The 22,925-nt window shown below is 46.2% G+C and overlaps 1 protein-coding gene across 3 annotated transcripts in view; it reads right to left on the reverse strand.

Moving 5' to 3' along the window:
• Window positions 1-19,296, reverse strand: part of ADORA1 (adenosine A1 receptor) — a 45,071-nt gene extending 25,775 nt beyond the window's left edge. For 2 of the 3 annotated variants that reach the window (XM_033919336.1, XM_033919335.1), the window contains exon 1: window positions 18,553-19,296. In XM_033919336.1, the coding sequence (XP_033775227.1) occupies window positions 18,553-18,893 (341 nt within the window). In that variant the 5' untranslated portion in view covers window positions 18,894-19,296. Of the gene's footprint in view, window positions 1-17,777; window positions 18,010-18,552 lie in introns of those variants that run through there. The other variant, XM_033919338.1, reaches the window with a different exon arrangement.
• Between the last annotated feature and the right edge of the window lie 3,629 nt (window positions 19,297-22,925).

Raw genomic sequence — 22,925 nt, forward strand, 5'->3', positions numbered from 1 at the left:
ACCATCCTCTGCACCGCCCCGTCACCGCCGATCCCTTCACCGCCCCGTCACCGCCATCCCTTTCACCGCCCCGTCACCGCCATCCCATTCACCGCCCCGTCACCGTCCCCGCTGCATCCATATAAGCCTTTTTCCTTTCACTCCCTCCTTCCAATTTGAGCCGGGAACACTAGCGATCGCACGGTCCCCGCGGCCACTACCTGCCTGCCCGGTCGATCCTGGTGTTTGGCCGGCTCTCTCCCTTCTCCTCACCTTGGTTTGTGGGTTTTCTTTTTCGGCAACCTGCGCGCTTTCCCAGGGAGCCGCACACGCGCGGCTGCTCAGTGTTCGATCTTCTGCTCTGCTGCAACTTCCTGTTTCCGGTTGCGTCAGAGCAGAAGATCGAGGCTGAGCAGCGGCGGGTGTACGCGGCTCTCTGGTAGCGTGCGGGTCGCCGAGGAGGAGGATCTGCGGACTGGGGTGAGGAGAGGGGAGAGAGCTGGCTGGACACTGGAATCGATTGGGCGGGCGGGTGTGAGCTGCGGGGACCGCGCGATCCTTCATGCCTCACTGCGGGGGACAAGACCATTCACCGCCCCGCGGGCGGTGAATGGCCTTGTCCCCGTCGCCGCAGCGACTGCTAGTTTTCTTCCCCGTTTTCGGCGGGTGACCCGCGGCTAAAATGCGGTGGCCGCGGGTAAACCGCCACCGTGTCATTCTCTAATAAGAACATAAGAATAGCCTTACTAGGTCAGACCAATGGTCCATCAAGCCCAGTAGCCAGTTCTCACGGTGGCCAATCCAAGACTCTAGTACCTGGCCAAAACCCAAGGAGTGGCAACATTCCATGCTACCGATCCAGGGGCAAGCAGTGTCTTTCTCAATAACAGACTATGGACTTTTCCTCCAGGAAATTGTCCAAACCTTTCTTAAAACCAGCTACGCTATTCGCTCTTACCACAACCTCGGCCGTTCCAAAGCTTAACTATTTTCTGAGTGAAAAAAATATTTCCTTCTATTGGTTTTAAAAGTATTTCCCTGTAACTTAAATCGAGTGTCCCCTAGTCTTTTTGATGGAGTAAAAAATCGATCCACTTGTACCCGTTCTACTCCACTCAGGATTTTGTAGACTTCAATCATATCTTCCCTCAGCCGTCTCTTTTCCAGGCTGAAGAGCCCGAACGTTTTTAGTCTTTCCTCATACGAGAGGAGTTCCATCCCCTTTTTCATCTTGGTTACTCTAATTTTTTTTTTATACAATTTTATAGAATTACCAAGCATAAACATCTTGTACAGAAAAGTGCGATCAAGAACTCTTTCTAATGAACTTGGGGGCCATGGGTGATTAGGTGACTTGCCCAGGGTCACAAGGAGCAGTGTGGGATTTGAACCCACAACCTCAGGGTTGTGAGGCTGTGGCTCTAACCACTGCGCCATCCAACACTCTCCATCACCCACGGCGCCCTGTGACATCTCCACAATGAGATCTTCAAGCTCCATATGCTGCCATCCAGAGCACTTTGTCATCTAGAATTCCTTGTGACACCGCCACAGTGAGACCACCCAACTCCATACGTGGCCATCCAGTACGCCTTGTGACACCCCTTCAATAAGACCTCCATACTCCCTTCATTGTCATCCAGTACTCTCTGTGACACCCCCTCAATGAGACATCCCTACACTGCCATTCAGCACTTCCTATGATATCCCCCCTCCCCCCCCTGCAGTGAGACCTCCCAGCACTCTCTGCTATCTAGCACTCCCTGTGACACTCCTGCAATGAAATCTTCTCCTTCCACTGGACTGGAAGTTCAAAAAACAGTTATACCACCCATCTTGGCACTAATGGAGGAATAGCCTAGTGGTTAGCGCAGCTTCCTCCCCACCGTGAGGCTGTGAGTTCAATTCCCATTGCTGCTCTCCCTGTGACTCCGGGCAAGTCACTTAACACGTCACTGCCCCAGGTACAAAATAAGAACCAGTCTAAAATATGCAAACTGCTTTGATTATCACCACACACAAAAAAGCAGTATTTATATATCCTACGTGGTTTACATTCAGGTACTTTATCATATTTCCCTATCTGTCCTGGTAGGCTCAAACTCTATCTAGTGTACCTGGGGCAATGAGGGGATTAAGTGACTTGCCCAGGGTCACAAGGAGCAGCGAGGGATTTGAACCCCTGAGGCTGTAGCTCTAACCCCAGCACCACCCATCTCCTATACCAGGGGTCCCCAAAGTCCCTCCTCGAGGGCCGAATCCAGTTGGGTTTTCAGGATGTCCCCCATGAATATGCATTGAAAGCAGGGCATGCACATAGATCTCATGCATATTCATGGGGGAAATCCTGAAAACCCGACTGGATTCGTCCTTCAAGGAGGGACTTTGGGGACCCCTGTCCTATACCACTTAAGGACCTCTTTTACTAAGGTGCCCTAACCAATTAGCGCACGCTAAACGCTAACACATGCACGTTTGTCTATGGACGCGTTAGCGTTTAGCGTGCGTTAATTCGATTAGCGAACGCTAATCGGTTAGCGCACCACAGTAAAAGAGGGGCAAGTCTTTCAAAGTTTGTGAAACTGTTTATTGCAGGGGTCTCAAAGTCCCTCCTCAAGGGCCGGAATCCAGTCGGGTTTTCAGGATTTCCCCAATGAATATGCATGAGATCTATTAGCATACAATGAAAGCAATGCATGCAAAGAGATCTCATGCATATTCATTGGGGAAATCTTGAAAACCCGACTGGATTCCGGCCCTCGAGGAGGGACTTTCAGACCCCTGGTTTATTGTCAAGTCTGCCTTTTGTGTCGTGATCACACCATTATCTATTTGCAATTCCCCTTTTATTATTTATTTATTGGGTTTATTAACCGGCTTTATGAAGAGATTCACCCAAGGTGGTGTACAGCAAGTAGAATCCTACATAGAAAACTTACAATTTCATTTTATTGTAATCGCTACAGTCAAACATTGCTTTCTTGTCATACCATTTTGCTTTGGTTTGGGTTTTTTTAAATGCCTCAGACAGCATCATCCATCACATTTGTCACATTTGTTAAATGAAATGTCTGAGGGAATCTAATGCTCTACATTCCCCTCAGATTTCTTAGAATCAAATTCAATATATACTCTTAGTAGAAATATTATAATTTTTTTTCAGGATGGATGCCTTTTGATTGTTTTTTACAGTTAGATTGTGCATCTCACTTGCAGAGGATCATAATGTGAAAAGTGGGTTATGGCTCCTTGGTTTCTTGCATCCTCAGTCCACAAAACTGCATCTTACTATAGACCTGAGTGTGTGATGAGTCCTTGAAGTGCATATGAGTCTACAGAAAAATTAGCAAACCTTTGTCAAGTGTCCCTGACTGTCAGCAGCACAGCTGCAAAAATCTCCTGGAAGCTATGTCTGAATTAAAGAAGGTGTTGGATCTCTTAGAGAGAGGAAAAGATAATGGTTACTGCGGATGGACAGACTGGATGGGCCCTTTGGCCTTTATCTGCCATCATATTTCTATGTCAGAAGATGAGTGCCAGGGCAGTTATGTTTTAGGCAAAAATAAGATTAAGAACATATGAATTGCCACTGCTGGGTCCATCGTGCCCAGCAGTCCGCTCACGCGGGGACCGTCTGGTCAAAGACCAGGGCCCTAACTGAGACCTGCGTACGTTCTGGTTCAGCAGGAACTTGTCTAACTTTGTCTTGAATCCCTGGAGGCTGTTTTCCCCTATGACAGACTCCGGAAGAGCGTTCCACTCTCTGGGTGAAGAAGAACTTCCTTACGTTCGTACGGAATCTATCCCCTTTCAACTTTAGAGAGTGCCCTCTCGTTCTCCCTACCTTGGAGGTAAAAGGCCAACAAGTCGACTGGCCTGCATAGTTTTGAAATATGCTATTTTTGCCAAAGAATGCAACTTCAAGAAAATTCCAGAGTGGCCCAGCTCATGAGGGGTAGTTTTAAGCCAGGTCTGGTTTTCATACAATCCCTCATCCTGTTGCACTTTGGTACCTGCAGTGCTTATGTCAATGGTAGAAGGAACTACAAATACCACAATGCATTATGATGCAAGTGCAAAAACCAAGACTGCCCAAAATGCTGCATCCTTAATCTAGAAAAAGAAAACATGATAACGGAGATAGAACTCCTTTGTATGAGGAAAGACTATAGAGGTTGGGGCTTTTCTGCTTGGAAAAAAGATGGCTGAGGAGAGATAGGATTGAAGTGTACAAAATCCTGAGTGGTGTAGAATAGGTACAAGTGAACTGATATTTTACTCCATCATAAATTACAAAGACTAGGGGACACTTGATGAAGTTATAGGGAAACATCTTTAAAACCAAAAGGAGGAAATATTTTTTCACTCAAAGAATAGTTAAGCTCCAGAACTTGTTGCCAGAGGATATGGTAACAGTAGTTAACATAGATGGGTTTAAACAAGGTTTGGACAAGTTCCTGGAGGAGAAGTCCATATTCTGCTCTTGAGATAGTCATAGGGGAAGCCAGTTCATGCTCTGGATTCGGTAGCATGAAATGTTGCTACTATTTGTGTTTCTGCCATGTACAAGTTATGTTATTTGTAATTTCTTCATTTGTATCCTGCTTTATACAAAGCGGGTCACAACAAATACATACATAGTATCAAAAGAACATCCCCCTCCCCCCGCACACACACACACTAAACATACATTACAAATTGAAGACAAAGGACAAATCAGCGGCCAGCGTTCAAATACACGCAAAAGGCTTAAACCTCATACTTCATCTTGCAAATTAAAGTACCTCTTCAATAATCACTTAAAATTGAAGTTATGTTGTATGCAATCTTATATTCCACTGAATCCTAGCAAATCAGAGTTCTTGTGCCCTGGGTTTTTGCCAGGTACTAGTGACCTGGATTGGCCACTGTGAAAACAGAATACTGGGCTAGATGGACCCTTGGCCTGACCCAGTATAGCTATTCTTATGTCCTTGCATGAGCCAAGTATAGGACAGTTAAGCCATTGTAGCATCACTGATGAGGTTGGCCAAGGCACTGTGGAATGAGGCATTATGACATCACAATCTCAGCTCTGGAATGTTGCTCTCATTGGGGTTCCAGAATCTGGCTATCTCTGAGTTGCTGGAATGTTGCTACTCTTTGGGTTTTGGCCAGGTACTAGTGACCTGGATTGGCCACCGTGAGAATGGGCTACTGGGCTTGATGGACCATTGGTCTGACCCAGTAAGGCAGGGGTGTCCAATGTCGGTCCTCGAGGGCCGCAGTCCAGTCGGGTTTTCAGGATTTCCCCAATGAATATGCATGAGATCTATTAGCATACAATGAAAGCAGTGCATGCAAATAGACCTCATGTATATTCATTGGGGAAATCCTGAAAATCCGACTGGACTGCGGCCCTCGAGGACCGACATTGGACACCCCTGCAGTAAGGCTATTCTTATGTTCTTACATGAGCAAAGTATAGGACGATTAAGCCATTGTAACATCACTTTTGTTCTGAGGCCCTATGGACCTCAGGTCTGACCCAACAGAGGCATTGCTTATGTTCTTATGAATGAGGCATTATGACATCACAATCTCAGCTCTGGAATGTTGCTCTCATTGGGGTTCCGGAATCTTGCTATTCTTTGAGACGCTGGAATGTTGCTACTCCTTTGGTTTTGGCCAGGTAATAGGGACCTGGATCGGCCACCGTGAGAACGGACTACTGGGCTAGATGGACCCTTGGCCTGACCCAATAGGGCTATTCTTATGTTCTTATGGAAAGCATCACCCAGAGCCTGGTTTACCTCCATCACATTCATGGTACTGTGATTCAAATTGCTCTGAAACTGGACCATTAATATAGAAAACACAGCAGGGACAAAGATAGAAATGACAGCTCTTAACCCAGTCCACTGGACACACTCGGCCAGTCAGATTGTCAGGATACCCACAATGAATATGCATGGATAGATTTGCATACAGTGGAGGTAAGAACATGCACATTTAATTCATACATTTGCAATGTGGATATCCTGAAAGCCTGACTGGCTGGGTGAGTCCTGAGGAATGGGTTGAGAACCACTGGCATAGAGTTTGCAGGCAACCCTAAGGGCTCCTATTACTAAGCTGCGCTAGTGGGTTCAGCGCATGCTTAGCTCGCGCTACATGGCCCCGCGCGCTACACACTAACGCCGCCACAGAGCTGGCGTAATTTTCATGTAGCATGGGGTTAATGCACGCTAATCTTCAGCGCGTGCTAAAAACGCTAGCGCACCTTAGTAAAAGGAGCCCTAAGTTTAAGGCAGGGGGTACCCACAATAAATTTGCATGCACTATATCAGGGTAGGGAACTCCGGTCCTCGAGAGCCGTAGTCCAGTCGGATTTTCAGGATTTCCCCAATGAATATGCATTGAAAGCAGTGCATGCAAATAGATGTCATGCATATTCATTGGGGAGATGCTGAAAACCCGACTGGAATACGGCTTTCGAGGACCGGAGTTCCCTAACCCTGCACATCTATTAGTTATGCCCTCACTTAAAATTATTAATACACGGCGGCACTTTATCTTCTCTGTTACAGCTCCTCAAACTTGGAACTCCCTCCCTATTTATCTCAGAGAAGAAAATAACTTCTTAGATCAATTTAAAAGTAAACTTAAGAGCTTTCTTTTCAAAGACGCTTATGATATTTAGGAGTCCCAGCCTATTTTCGCTTATTTTCATAAGGCTACTTCTTTTATTTCCCTCCTATTGTTTTTTTACCATAATCGTCCTTCTTTCTATCATTATTATTGTATTTCATTACCCTGCCTTTCTCTTTGTTTTTTTTTCTGTTTATTCTGTTAGTCGTTAATTTAATATGTATTGTTCCGTGTCCATCTGTCTTTTATAACCCCTGTATTATCTGTAAATTGAATGATTTGTTCATCGCTTAGATATTTGAGTAAGCGATTAATCAAATACTTAATAAACTTGAAACTTCAATTATTTATTTAAATATGTGTGTTTTCTCATAAATGACTCAGAATTGTAGATGTAGCGAGTAAGAAATTGTTTAAATCAAATAAATAAATAAAATATTGTGGATATTCTGAAAACTTGGCCTGGCAAAGTTTATTCTGAAGACTGGGTTGAGAGGCACTAGTTTAGGGTACCCAGATGATTCCACAATTGCCCCTTGTTTTGCCCTATTTTTAAGACAGTGTTTCTCAAGGGTACTCCAAAGTCAGCTTGAATTCCCCCCTTCCCCCTCCCAAAGTCAGGCTGGTTTTCAAAATGAATATGCATGAGATAGATTTCCATACAGTCAGCAGAGACTTATTATATGAAAATGTGTCGAATGCATATTTATTGTAGCGATATGCAAAATCTGACTGGCAAGGTGACCCTTCGGAAGAGGGCCAAGAAGCACCGCCATAGGCTCCAAATTTCTCAGGAGATTATACAGCTTCTCTGCAGTGGGCACTATATATAGAGAAGATAGGATAAAAATAAATGGTACATAGAGAAAAAGATAACACTACCAGGGACATATTTACACATAACCTAACACTTAAGCTATGTTATGCACAGATACTAAGTAACCCAATTAATGGAGGATATTTTAAGCCAGTCCTGGATTTCTGATAACCCCATCTTGATACATTCCTTTGCCTGCAGGCCTGGTGTTCTAGGGCAGGGGTAGGCAATTCCTGTCCTCGAGAGCTAGAGCCAGGTCAGGTTTTCAGGATATCCACAATAAATATGCATGAGATAGATTTGCATCTCAAGGAGGCAGTGCATGCAAATCCATCCCATACATATTCATTGTGGATAGCCTGAAAATCTGACCTGGCTCTGGCTCTCGAGGACTGGAATTGCCTACCCCTGTTCTAGGGTAAAAGCAGGAACTACAAATACCACAATGCACTGGGATGGATGCAGTGAATATACTCAAAGGACCTCTATATGGCAAGAGGATAGAATAAAAGTACAGAGTGTTTCCACTCAGATAAAGCATACTTATATGGGTGTCAGGTCAAAAGCGCGCCGGGACAAAGGCGCACGCAGATAATTGAGCACAGTGCAGAGGTGCGCGCCGCAGAAAATTACTGTTTTTAGGGCTCCGACGGGGGTGTGGGGGGGAACCCCCCATTTTACTTAATAGAGATCGCACCGCGTTGTGGGGGCGTTGGGGAGTTGTAACCCCCCACATTTTACTGAAAACTTCACTTTTTCCCTGTTTTTAGGAAAAAAGTTAAGTTTACATTAAAATGTGGGGGGTTACAACCCCCCAAACCCCCCACAACGCCGGCGCGATCTCTATTAAGTAAACTGAGGGGGCTCCCCAACAAACCCCCCGTCGGAGCCCCTGAAAACTGTAATTTTCTTCAGCGCGCGCCTCCGTCTTGCGCTCAGTTGTCGGCGCGCACCTTTGTCTTTCGCGGTGTTGTCTATGAACCACTTATATGTGATGCACACACACACACACAGAAAGAGAAAGCATGGAGAGGAGTAACTGTACCGAGTGGCTATCAAAAGGGAGGAGGGTAACCTGCAAAGAATGGCAAGTTCAATCTTGGCTTCCTTTCTGGACAAACTGAATGGACCGTGCTGGTGTTCCTCTGCCATCATTTACACTGGCCTGTAAGCAACTCGCGGCCTAACTAGACAAATTCTCCTGTTTACATTCCTCCCAGTATGGCTTCAGACCCAAACACAGCACAGAAGCACTACCTCTCACACTAACCACTAGAAAAACAGATGCTCAGCAAGGGACACCAATCAATCCTCTTACAATTTGATATATCAGCCACGTTCGACTCTGTGGACCATCAACTCCTATTGAATAAACTCAGCGAGCTAGATCTAACTGCAACCGGTTCAGTGAGTTCCTGACAGACAGAAAACAATGTGCACGGAAAATGGCACCTACTCCCAAAGCTGGAAAGCAGACTGTGGAGTAGAGAATGACATGGGGATAAATTTTCCCCCGTCCCCGCGGGAACTCATTTTCCTGTCCCTGCCCCATTCCTGCAAGCTCCGTCGTCATCTGCACAAGCTTCAAACACTTTAAAATCCTAAGTAGCAACATTCTAGAGCTCAGATTGTGATGTCATAATGCCTCATTCCACCAGTGCCTAAGCTCCATCCTCATCTGCACAAGCCTCAAACGCTTTAAAATCCTAAGTAGCAACATTCTAGAGCTCAGATTGTGATGTCATAATGCCTCATTCCACAAATGCCTAAGCTCCGTCCTCATCTGCACAAGCCTCAAACACTTTAAAATCATAAGTAGCAACATTCTAGAGCTCAGATTGTGATGTCATAATGCCTCATTCCACCAGTGCCTAAGCTCCGTCCTCATCTGCACAAGCCTCAAACACTTTAAAATCATAAGTAGCAACATTCTAGAGCTCAAGATTGTGATGTCATAATGCCTCATTCCACCAGTGCCTAAGCTCCATCTTCATCTGCATAAGCCTCGAACACTTTAAAATCATGAGTGGTCGAAGCTTGTGCGGTTAAGGTAGAGCTTACAGGAATGGGACAAAACTCATGGGGACAGGAAGGGGAAATTGAGTTCCAGTGGGAACGGAGAAAAATTTGTCCCCGTGTCATTCTCTACTATAGAGTACCCCAGGGATCCCCACTCTCACCAGTGCTCTTCAATCTTTTTTGAGCACCCTGTGTAATCTCGCCCTCACCGACGGAGAGTGCCTACAATGCAGATGATATATTCCTCTTTAGAGAGATGCTGGGGATTCTGTCAAAAAAGTGTCAAAAAAGGCATTGAAAAAATATTCTCCCAGGCAACCTTCAACAAACTAAAACCAAACACAACCATGACCACGCTTCTCTGGTTCCACACTACCACACAATCAGCACCAATCGCCCTAACTCTACCCTCCGGTACGACACTAAACATCAAAAGGACCTCCAAGGTGCTAGGAATCCTTCGAGACTCCACTATGCACCCCAAATATCCAACCTCTGGGGGTGGGGGGTGGGGAATAAACAACCTTCTACAGCGTAAAGCAGCTGAGACTTATCAAACCGTATTTCTACAACAACCACTTTGCAATCCTGGTTCAAATGCTAAATCTAACCCAACTTGACTACTGAAACTTCCTTTACATGGGCCTATCCTCTTGTACAAACTCCAACTAATCCAGAACACTACTATTCGACTTTAAAAAAATATGACCATGTCCCTGCGTATTCCCACATGCTTCATTGGCTGCCTATAAACTCTCATGCCCGAGACACCAATGCTCCAGAGCACATAACCCACCTGGTCTCCTCTTCCTCCTTCACTTCAACCAAGGTAAGCGAAGGCCACTAGTTGATCATCCCTTCATCCAAGGAGTGAAGTACAAGCATATTTTCAACACCCTCTTCACGTATATTGCCACAAGAACCTGGATCTTTCTTCCACCCTCCATAAGAACTGAGCCAAACTATCTCACCTTCAGGAAAAGGCTGAATACCGACTTCTTTGACAAATTCTTTGCTACTTAGAAACCCCGTATTCCCAATTTGACAATGCAGCAGTCCTATAAGCTGTAACTTAGTTGTCTCCTTTCCCATAACAATGTAGCCTTCTTTTTGCAAAATATTCCCATCTTTCCCTCTGAAACAGTTTCCCTTGGCTTTTCTGTAGTGTAAAAATTTCCCATGTTACTACATGGGCCTATTAACCTGTAAATAGCCTTGAACCTGTACTGGAAAAATGTGATTAAGAAGTCCTGATTAGATTAGATATTATTCATTAAAGATCTCTCCCACAGGCACAAAACAGGGGGGGGAAGAGTATATTTTAAATATAATAATAATAATAACAGTTTATATACCGCAGGACCGTGAAGTTCTATGTGGTTTACAATGATTAAAAGATATTACAGATTGAGTGGAATAAACAAAGTTCAGAGAAGGGGTAAAACACGGACCTCACAGACCTGACGGACCTTGGGGGTCTAAACCCACACGTCCTTAAAGATCTGAGGTCCTTGCCGCTTGTAGTTAGTTTCTGGCTCTGACAGACCTCGGTGACAATTTAGCGCTGACGGATCCGTCTCAGCATAGGGAGGGAAAAGTATTAGGATCCGTCAGCGCTAAAACGTCACCGAGGTCTGTCAGAGCCAGAGACTAGTGCTGGAGCGGCTCTAAAAAGAATCCTTTAAACTGGTTTCCTGCGGCCCCAGTAAATTTAAAAATCTGAGGTCCGCGGCTCTGACAGACCTCGATGACATTGTAGCGCTGACGGATCCTAATACTTTTCCCTCCCTATGCTGAGACGGATCCGTCAGCGCTAAATTGTCACAGAGGTCTGTCAGAGCCAGAAACTAACTACAAGCGGCATGGACCTCAGATTTTTAAGGACGTGCGGGTTTAGATCCGCGAGGTCCGCGTTTTACCTCTTCCCCAAAGTTCAGAGTTAGTGATTAACAGTTCTAACGATCATTTGTTGAGGACTAAGGATGTATAGGTCAATTACCTATATAACCCAATGTGCTTGTGTAAAGATTTAGATAACACAAGGGTAGATTGGTATCTATAACCATTAACATTGCCAATTCACAAAGCAAACCTTTTACAGATCAATCATTTGGTGAGGTCTACCCGGGGTGTAACTGTGGGTGGGCCATTCCACTCTGGAGTCAGGCCCACCCAATCAGCAGCAGCGATCCAGACCAATAACTGGAAGTGATGGCAACATTCACACTACTTAGATTGCCAATCATGTAAGTCTCAGTTCAAGATTTGTTACTGATACTAACACCAATGTTTGCACAGTGCATATACAAAAATAGTTATATGATTTTATTGTTAAACTAGTTTTTTAGCCCGTTACATTAACGGGTGCTAGAATAGATGTGTAGACTTAGGCATTTCTTTTTTCTTTCTTTCTGTCTATCTTTCTGTCTCTTTCCCTGGCCCCCTGCCTGTCTTTCTTTCTGTCGCTCTCCCTTCCCCCTGTCTGTCTTTCTTTCTTTCTGTCCTCTCTCATTCTTTCAGCTGTAAGGAATACTTCTCCCATCCTCTCCTCTTCTGAAAGGAAGACTCGCCTCCCCCTCCTTTCTGTCCTATTACAAATCTGAACTATCAGTACTGAAGAACTTCAGAGCCCATCAGCCTCTCTCTTCAGGGTTGATTTACTTCACAATCTCCCTGAGGACACGCTTTACATGTCGAGAGCTAACGGCCTCGCGTCCCACCCCCAGACAGCCACAGCGCCCGCCCACTTAACAGTGTTGCGCTCTCAGCCGGGAGCCCCAGCCAATCGTCGGCCGCCTTGTTATGGGCCGCTTCGCGGCGTTTGGACAGTCTTCAGCAGCTCGGAGCCCTCCTCCCGGCAGCCGCCGCCAGCACCCCGAGAGGAGCCGCTACAGCGTGTAAAGAAACTTCAGCCGGTAGGGCTCAGCTTAAGTTCATTTTTTAGTTCAAAGCCGACACCGCGGCTCCTCTCTCGATCCCCGCCTGGTGCGGTTCAAGAGAGGAGCCACGGCAGCGGCTATGATTTAAAAAATGGCGAGGAGAGTCTCCGCCGCTGTCAAGGCCTGCTCTGAAGGGAGGGGGGGAAGTCCGCTGTATAGCAGCGCCGCCTCTTTCCATCCCCGCCAGGCCCACATATCCGTCCTCTTTACCTTTTGGCCCCTGTGAGGGGCTGCTGGAGACTTGCAGAGGTGATGGGGGCGCTGACCGCCCGCGATCCCTCTCCTCCGAGACACCCCCCCTCCTAACACAGCTGCTCAGTGTTAAGCCTGGCCTGTGAATTTGGGCTCAGTGTCACTGAGGCTTCCTTCGCTCTCCCGGGCCTGCTGTCCTTCCCCTAAGTCCCGACTCCTCAACGCGCCATCTAGCGCATGCGCACTCGTGCGGCCACATCCCGACAGAAAAGGGATCAGGGAACACGCGTCGCGAGTGCGCATGTGCGGGCTAGCATTTTATTATTTAAGATAATTGCACTCTGAGGATATGGGGGGAGGAGGGTGAAGAGCCATTTTCTAAAGTTCTTTTGTTTTATTTTCACACATCATCTGCTTCTGTTGCACACTATAGAACAGGGATGTCAGAGTTCCTCCTCGAGGGCCACAATCCAGTCGGGTTTTCAGGATTTCCCCCAATGAATATGCATGAGATCTATTAGCATACGATGAAAGCAGTGCATGCAAATAGATCTCATGCATATTCATTGGGGAAATCCTGAAAACCCGACTGGATTGCAGCCCTCGAGGAGGGACTTTGACACCCCTGCTATAGAAAGTGCATAAACCTTTTGTATTCTGCTTAGTTTCAAACACTCTTGTAAAAATGACACTCTCTGGCTTATTCTTACTATACCTTGATTCTTTAAAGGTTTCATGGTTAGCCAGGAATCCTCAGTGCCTTATGAGCTTGGCTGAGTGGGAGACCTGAGACAGCACAGACCAGGGCAGAGGATTGGAATGTCCATCCACTTCAACGTATTCCTCCTCTATGGCATAACTTTGACCCCCCCCCCTTCCCCCACCTCTACATGCCACCGTAAACATTCCTCTCTTGGATCACCACACAGACAGAGCTATTGAGCAATCAAAAATATGCTGGGGGAGGGGGGAAGTTATCAATGTAGTCTACCATTAAGACAGGTTTGTTTACCACTAACTCCTCCTATGTCAGCACAGTCCCGTTATATGCCCTGGTACCTGGGGGGAATTAATCAAACAGCATTATGACCTTAACATGCATTATGAGAATTAGCACGCATGCGTGAAGGCAATAAATGCCACTTGATGAAATTTCCCCTAGTTACTAATAGCGGGAATCAGTGGCATAGTAAGGAGGGGTGGGGACGGTCCACCCCGGGTGCCGTCATGATGGGGGCGCCCACTGAAATCACCTGATTCATTTGTGATACTTTATCACTGGAAAATTTTGCTTCTTTTGGTTCAGCCACTTTTCTGCAGTGGTTAAAGCTACAGCCCTCAAGCTGTGGGTTTCAAGTTTCTTTAATTTTGATATACCGTCTATCAAACAAGTGTCTAAACGGGGTACAATATAAAAAGATTACAAAGAAAACAGTTAAAATAAATAAATAAAAGCAATATTTTATCAAATATTAAAAATCCTAGACAAATTTAGGTTAACATACATGAAACAGAAGGAAAGTAGGGGAGGGAAAGGTTGTTTAAAATATATCGAAGTAAAAAAGGGATGGAAAATAGGGAGTAGTAAAAATATTAGGATGGGAATCACTTCAGAGGAAGCATTACCGGTAGATGTTTCAAAACTTTACTAAGATCAAGGGATTAAGAGACGAAAGCTGATATTAAAGAGTAAAGGCATCTTTAAAGAGTTCTTTACTTTTATTATTCTTTATTTTTGTCAACTTTCATTGGGTTTGGGGGGTTTAGTATGATTCTTTCAATAAAAAAAAGTTATAAACTAAATTTTGGGGGGAGGATAGGGGGGAGAGGTCAATAGGAAAAGGGAAAGAGGGGGAGGAATTAGGGGGAGGGTATTGAGAGATGTCATGGGTATTTTGGAAATATATTTTGAAGAAATGAAAGATATTTGAGGGAAATTCAAAATCACTGAGCTCTGGAACAACCTTACCTCCCCTCTTCGGAACTTGAGCTCTCTCCAAGTTTTCCGCAAACATCTGAAAACCTGGCTTTTCTCAAAAAATGTAAGTCTCCCTCCAACTTAGGAATCAAGGAAACTCTTATATCTTGGCATCCCAAGTCCTCTAAATTTTCTTCACACTTCTACTTCTAACCCTCTGTTGTAGTTCCTTCCTATTTCTCCTACTGTAAACCACGTCGAGCTCTACGAACGTGGAGATGATGCGGTATTCAAACCTAAGGATTAGATTAGATATTTGAGGGAAATTAATATGATGAATTTTAATTTAATGACTATTTTATTGTATTATAATATTGTATATTTACTGATTTCTTCAATAAAAATGTTATAAATTAGAGTAAAGGCATCTTTAAAGAGGAAAGTTTTAAGTTTGGCTTTAAATTTTTCAAGCGAGTTCTCTAATCGAACGTCTGATGGGAGGGCATTCCACAGAGAGGAGGGCGGTGACTGAAAAAATGGATTTGCGAGTTGTATCGTAAAACAGCTCCCATATTGACGGTATGGAGAGTAGATTTTGATTATTAGATCGGACGGCCCTCGATGATGAGTAAGGGATCAAAAGTGTATCTATGAACGCCGGTTGGTTAGAGTTTTTTGTTTAAAAGGTGAGGAGGAGTATTTTATAGGTGAGGCAATGAGTGATAGGTAGCCAATGTACTTTGCGGAAGAGAGGAGTGACACTGCTCCTTGTGACTCTGGGCAAGTCGCATAATCTCCCCCATTGCCAGGTCATGTTTTCAGGATATCCACAATGAATATGTATGAGAAATATGTATGAATAAATTACAGCTCTACACTCTTGAGGAACGTAGGGAGAGGGGAGACATGATCGAAACATTTAAGTACCTCACGGGACGTGTCGAAGTGGAAGATGATATTTTCTTTCTCAAGGGACCCTCGGCCACAAGAGGGCACCCGCTCAAACTCAGGGGCGGAAAATTTCATGGCGACACCAGAAAGTATTTCTTCACAGAGAGAGTGGTTGATCATTGGAACAAGCTTCCAGTGCAGGTGATCGAGGCAGACAGCGTGCCAGACTTTAAGAATAAATGGGATACCCATGTGGGATCCCTACGAGGGTCAAGATAAGGAAATTGGGTCATTAGGGCATAGACAGGGGGTGGGTAAGCAGAGTGGGCAGACTTGATGGGCTGTAGCCCTTTTCTGCCATCATCTTCTATGTTTCTATGAGATGGATTTGCATGCACTGCCTCCTTGAGATGCAAATCTATCTCATGTATATTTATTGTGCATATCCTGAAAACCTGATGTGGCTCTGGCTCTCGAGGACTGGAATTGCCTACCCCTGAACAGTATAGAAAATTGAATAAATAAGTGAGCCAAATATAGGACAATATAGGAGCATTGTGACATCACTGATGAGGTTGGCTCTTAGGCATTGTGACATCACAATATCAGCTCCGATCACAAAAGATTGAAACTCTTCACATTAAAGGGGAAGGTTATCAACATGAGCTACCTTTAATATGGTTAGCCCAAGAAAAGGATCTGGGGGTAGTGATTGATAGAACCCTTACCCTTCGGTTCAATGTGCGGTGGCGGCGAAAAAAGCAAACAGGATGTTGGGTATGATTAAGAAGGGGATCACGAGTAGATCGGAGGAAGTTATAATGCCACTTTATAGAGCTATGGTTAGACCACACTTAGAATACTGTGTCTAGCACTGGTCTCCATACCTTAAGAAGGATATAACTCTGCTGGAGAGGGTGCAGAGGCAAGCCACAAAACTAGTCAAAGGTATGGAGAAATTGAGCTACAGAGAACGCCTCAAGAAAACTGGGATTGTTCACCCTCGAGAAGAGAAGACTGTGAGGAGATATGATAGAGACTTTTAAAATATTAAAAGGATTTGACAAAATAGATCAGGAACCCTCATTACTAACATTTTCAGATGTGACACGGACAAGAGGTCATAGCCTGAAACTGAGCGGCAGCAGGTTCAGGACTAACGTCGGTAAGTTCTGTTTCGTACAACGAGTGGTGGGCACTTGGAATGCTCTCCCGGAAGAGGTTGTGATGGAGACTACTGTTCTGGGTTTCAAACGCAAGTTGGATGCATACCTTCTTGCTAATCATATTGAGGGTTACGGGAAAACCGGGTCTCCATAAAGGAGTACCTAAATGGGCCTCCGCGTGTGCGGATCGCCGGACTAGATGGACCTAGGTCTGATCCGGAGAAGGCATTTCTTATGTTCTTATGCAATGAGACACTATGGTAAAATAGCATAACTTAACAGACTCCTTGAAGGGTTAAGCTCTAGCAATGTCCTTTTGAACCAAAGTTTAACTGGATGTGGAGAACAGCCCACGATTGCCAGCTCATTAAATACAGTGGACCTTGATCATCCTCAGAATTGATTAAACCTCTTCACCGTGTCCAAGGTGAGACACTCATTTTAACTAGTTATCTAAAATCACTTCGGAAAACTTGGCTCCTATGGTGCCCAGAATAATTGCAGGAAGAAGTTTCAGGCTTGCTGCGACAGCCTCTAATATTCGTAGATTAATTGATCAATCCTTTCTGCTGTAGGGATGCTACCGAGAGGCGTCTGCATCTGTGGCCCCCAAAGGATGTAGGGCCCATAAGAGTGCACACAATGACAAACAGGTCATTCTGCATTGAAATACAGTATCTGTATCATACCAGAAATCAGGGCCACAGACAGACGCTACAGTGCCTTTAACACAGAGATGACTTTGACAGGGAGATCTCATGCGCACTTCTTTAATTAATGAAGCACCGAAGTGCAGAAAGTTGGCTTTCTTCAGAGACATTGCATTAAGCCTTTCAGAGCTGCCAACCAGTGTCTCTGCCCCAGTCTGATTTCATTCTCTCCTCCCCTTCTGGCTGTTTTCTGTTATGAAAACACTTCTGGGTAACGACGGTGTTATCCAAAGGGGCTCTGTGGGGCTCTGTTCTCATCGCTGAGGCTTTTCGATTTTCTAAAACGTTTCAGCAAGGTGCTGGAGAATCCCTGAAAGACCCCCAAAGACCACTTGCACATTTTCCCTTTACTGTCATTGAAAACAAAGCAAAAACCATAACAGTCTTATTATGTTTATGCCTGCCCACCGCTGCTTGCAAGCTAAGGTGCTATCCCAGTCCTGTTAAAGGCTCTGAACCTGAATTTTGCCCTAGACTCCTCAAGGGACGGGAATAAAGCTAGCCAGAACGACCCACCTTCTGATGTGCTTGAAGGGCTCTGGAGAGCTGGCATAGTAGCGTACCGTCATTTCACGAAAACAAAGTGTCTCATGGAGAGAAACAGGTACTGTTGGTAGCCCGTGTGCCCTCTCTTAGGTCTGAAGAACACTCGGCCATTGTTCTGGGGTCATCTTGAAAAACAGACACACGTTCAGGACCATAGCTCTGCAGACAGCAGCGCTACAGAGAGGCGGGTATTGGATCGAACCCAGCCACCTACAACCTGCATGCAGGGAACATTCAATACCGTGGGCATAGCTTATAGGACTGAGAGGCAGATGCCGCAAGGCGTAGAGAGAGAGAGCATGGTGAGACTGTCTCCCCCCCCCCCCCCCCCCCACTCTGCCCCTGCAATGATCCAGATCCTGGGTTCCGATCCAGCACAGTTCTTCATTCCTCAGTGCACCCCCATACTTCACTAAAAGCACCCCTTTCACACACAAAGGAAAATTCAGGGAAATGGGACTGGGGGGGAGAGGGGGAGGCACCATTCAAAATAATACATCTGGCTGAAAGTTCTTTGTCTAACATAGTAACATAGTAGATGACGGCAGATAAAGACCCGACCGGTCCATCCAGTCTGCCCAACCTGATTCAATTTAAATTTTTTTAAAATTTTTTCTTCTTAGCTATTTCTGGGCAAGAATCCAAAGCTTTACCCTGTTCTGTGCTCGGGTTCCAGAGGGTCTGAAGGGGCTAACGCGCTATTTGAATGTCTCTAGGTACTAAAAAGCAAGGCATTTTTTCTTACCTGGTCGGGATCTTGACCCTGAGATACCGGTCCACTGCAATGGCCAGGAGGGCCAGGATGGAGCTCTGGGTCAAGATGAGCACGCTGCAGGCCACCATCAGGCAACTGTAAAAGCCCGTCTGTAGCCCAACGCTGATAATGATGGCCAAGGGGATGACGAGGGCGCCCACGGCGATGTCAGCCACGGCCAGGGAGACAATGAAGCAGAAAGTCGTGTCCCTCAGAGCCTGGTTGACAGCCACGGCCCAGATCACCAGGACGTTGCCGAAGACCGAGACCAGGGCGATCAGCACCTCGACGCCAATGTAGACAGCCTGAGAGGCCGAGATCGCCCCCGGCATGCTGCTCTCCTGGCCGGGACCTCAAGGCGCAGTGGCCGGGCCGGGCACCCGCATGCCGAGGGGTGGCCTAAAGCGCCCGGACCCCGCGGGAAGAAGTTTCAGTCTCTGCCTCTCCTCCCCGCGGATGGCGCCGGATTGGTACGAAGCGCTGCCCTCCGCTCGCCCGGGCTAGCGAGGAGCCGTCTGGGCGCGGGATGCATGCTCAAAAGGGAGGACCGAGGAGCCCCGCAGCCCTCCCCGGGATCAGCCCTTCGGCATCTCTTTCTCCTGCAGGTCTCTGAGGATCCGCGTTTTACCCCTTGCCCTGGGCTCCAGATGTGCCTCTCCGGGGCTGGGACCGGCAGCTGCTTCTCTGCGGCGGAGCAAGAGGCTCATGCTGAACGCATCGGGCTGCTTTTTTTTTTTTTTCCCCCTTCGTCTGCCCTCCTCCTGCAGCTTCGAACTGGATTTCAATCAATCAAAAAAAAAAAAAAAAACCCACCAACCAATCCCATGGTCCTGTTCTCAAGCCCCCGCCACCAATTTAAAGAGAGAGAGCCCTGTGCTAACAAACCGATCACAACATTCCTGCCTTACACGTTGACTAATTACAGGGATGGCACGTGGTTCTGCTCTTAGTATAGGTACAGGGCAGGTGTGAGCATATGGTGTTCTCTATGCAGTACAAATACAAGGTGTGGACCAGGGGTCTCAAAGTCCCTCCTTGAGGGCCGCAATCCAGTCGGGTTTTCAGGATTTCCCCAGTGAATATGCATTGAAAGCAGTGCATGCACATAGATCTCATGCATATTCATTGGGGAAATCCTGAAAACCCGACTGGATTGCGGCCCTCAAGGAGGAACTTTGAGATCCCTGGTATAGGTACAGGGCAGGTGTGAGCATATGGTGTTCTGTATGCAGTACAAGTACAAGGTGTGGACCAGGGGTCTCAAAGTCCCTCCTTGAGGGCCGCAATCCAGTCGGGTTTTCAGGATTTCCCCAGTGAATATGCATTGAAAGCAGTGCATGCACATAGATCTCATGCATATTCATTGGGGAAATCCTGAAAACCCGACTGGATTGCGGCCCTCAAGGAGGAACTTTGAGATCCCTGGTATAGGTACAGGGCAGGTGTGAGCATATGGTGTTCTGTATGCAGTACAAGTACAAGGTGTGGACCAGGGGTCTCAAAGTCCCTCCTTGAGGGCCGCAATCCAGTCGGGTTTTCAGGATTTCCCCAGTGAATATGCATTGAAAGCAGTGCATGCACATAGATCTCATGCATATTCATTGGGAAAATCCTGAAAACCCGACTGGATTGCGGCCCTCAAGGAGGAACTTTGAGATCCCTGGTATAGGTACAGGGCAGGTGTGAGCATATGGTGTTCTGTATGCAGTACAAGTACAAGGTGTGGACCAGGGGTCTCAAAGTCTCTCCTTGAGGGCCGCAATCCAGTCGGGTGTTCAGGATTTCCCCAATGAATATGCATGAGATCTATGTGCATGCACCTCTTTCAATGCATATTCATTGGGGAAATCCTGAACACCCGACTGGATTTCTGCCCTCGAGGACCGGAGTTGCCCACCCCTGGGCTAGAACTTGATTAGTACAATTGGGTTGATGCAGGGGGTCCCCAAAGTCTCTCCTTGAGGGCCGAATCCAGTCGGGTTTTCAGGATTTCCCCAATGAATATGCATGAGATCTATGTGCATGCACCGCTTTCAATGCATATTCATTGGGGAAATCCTGAACACCCGACTGGATTACGGCCCTCGAGGACTGGAGTTGCCCACCCCTGGGCTTGAACTTGATTAGTACAATTGGGTTGATGCAGGGGTCCCCAAAGTCCCTCCTTGAGGGCCGAATCCAGTCGGGTTTTCAGGATTTCCCCAATGAATATGCATGAGATCCATGTGCATGCACCGCTTTCAATGCATATTCATTGGGGAAATCCTGAAAACCCGACTGGATTGCGACCCTCAAGGAGGGACTTTGAGATCTCTGTAACCATGACGGTGCTGCATTGCGACGTGTGCATGACAGTGTGCTTGTATGCACATGCATCCTTCCACAGCTGTGCTCCCGGATGCAGCGTAGGGTGCAGGGTTCCTGAAAACGGGCGGAAGCCTACATCCAGTCACTGTGAGCCCCCAGCCTGAAAGAGAAGCCCCTTGTTTCACTTATTCTTGCTGCTCATAGACTTAAGAAAATGCGCGTGAACGTGGAAACTGGAGCTCTGGTGCAGCACGTGCAACAGGAACGAAAGAATCATTCTCACTGAGGCAATGAAAAGAACTGTGTGATTATGAATTTTAGGACACGCAGCTATTGACGGGGGCCAAACAAATCAATCCCTAGCTAGTCCTGACCTGGACCTCTGTAGTTGCTGATGCTGTGTTAGGTAATATACTAGCTGGGCTATGGCCCAGAGCAGTGGTTCCCAACCCTATCCTGGAGGACCACCAGGCCAATCAGGTTTTCAGGCTAGCTCTAATGAATATGCATGAGAGAGTTTTGCATATACAGGCATGCAAATCTGCTCAATGCATATTCATTAGGGTTAGTCTGAAAACCCGATTGGCCTGGTGGTCCTCCAGGACAGGGTTGGGAACCACTGGCCCAAAGGTCCAACCAATTCCACTGCCTAGGACAGGGGTAGGCAATTCCGGTCCTTGAGAGCCAGAGCCAGGTCAGGTTTTCAGGATATCCACAATAAATATGCATGAGATAGATTTGCATCTCAAGGAGGCAGTGCATGCAAATCCATCTCATACATATTCATGGTGGATATCCTGAAAACCTCACCTGGCTCCGGCTCTCGAGGACCGGAATTGCCTACTCCTGGCCTAGGAGCAATAGAGAGAGGGGGAGAAGAGAGAGGGGAGAGTGTTTTGGGATTATGGTGTCTGGTTCGATCCTAGAAATATTAGGGTGCTTCGGATGTCTCAAGGTGTGACTGAAGGTTTTTAGGACAGAGGTGCTTGGTTCCTTTAAAATACAGATGTATTGGTGCATATATTAAATACCACTCAATGTAATTAGAGAGAATGACTGCTTAAAATAAAAAATTGGAGGATAACCAGTAGTGTAATGAAGGGATGTGTTCACATTCTGGATTGGGAGAGCATTTCCCAGCTGAAGACTTGGAAGCAAGGGCACAGGTAGTGCCAACGTGACTGCGTTTATTTTGTGTTGTTTTTTTTTCCTTTTCGGAAAACGAGGATCCCGCAGACCTCGCACATCCCTGCCGCAAGTCTCTAAAAATCTGTTTACCTCGGGGGGAGTGGGATCCTTGAGGTCTGCGGGAGTTTAAACGAGGGGATCCCTGCAGACACCATGAAATGAAACGAAAATTTTAAAAAAAGAAAGCCTGCTAAAAAAATATCAACACAAAACGAAAAATCAAATGAAACCAAACCCTTGGTTGCTTTTGCCTGCTGTGTTTCAAAATGGTGTTGCCCTCAAGTCAACCTTTGAAGCCAGCTTGAAACCTGGTACCGTTTGGACTTCAGCAGCGGGTAAATTAGATTTAGTCTAGTAAATGAGGGTTGTTGGATTTTTTAATTGGATAACGTTTTTTGTCAGAATTGCTGACTAGGTTTTAGTGCGCTCTAGAAACAAGCATATAAAAAAAGCGGCAAAATATATGAAAATCACAAGAAACCCCCCCACACACACACACAACAATAACATGGATGAACCTCCCCCTAGGTGTTACCCTCAGGAAAAATTGCCCATACACAGAGAAGAACATTAACGTGTAGCAGAGTCGAGGGTCAAGTTCGGGGAGGGGGAGTCGGGGTTTTCGGTTTTAAAACAGTCTCAAAGAAATGGGAATGGGCTATTAACGTAGCCGTAGATCAGGGGTGTCAAAGTCCCTCCTCGAGGGCCGCAATCCAGTCGGGTTTTCAGGATTTCCCTAATGAATATGCATGGGATCTTTTTGCATGCACTGCTTTCATCGTATGCTAATAGATCTCATGCATATTCATTGGGGAAATCCTGAAAATCCGACTGGATTGCGGCCCTCGAGGAGGGACTTTGACACCCCT

This window comes from Geotrypetes seraphini, chromosome 13 (assembly GCF_902459505.1).
Source record: "Geotrypetes seraphini chromosome 13, aGeoSer1.1, whole genome shotgun sequence".
Classification (NCBI taxonomy): Eukaryota; Metazoa; Chordata; class Amphibia; order Gymnophiona; family Dermophiidae; genus Geotrypetes; species Geotrypetes seraphini.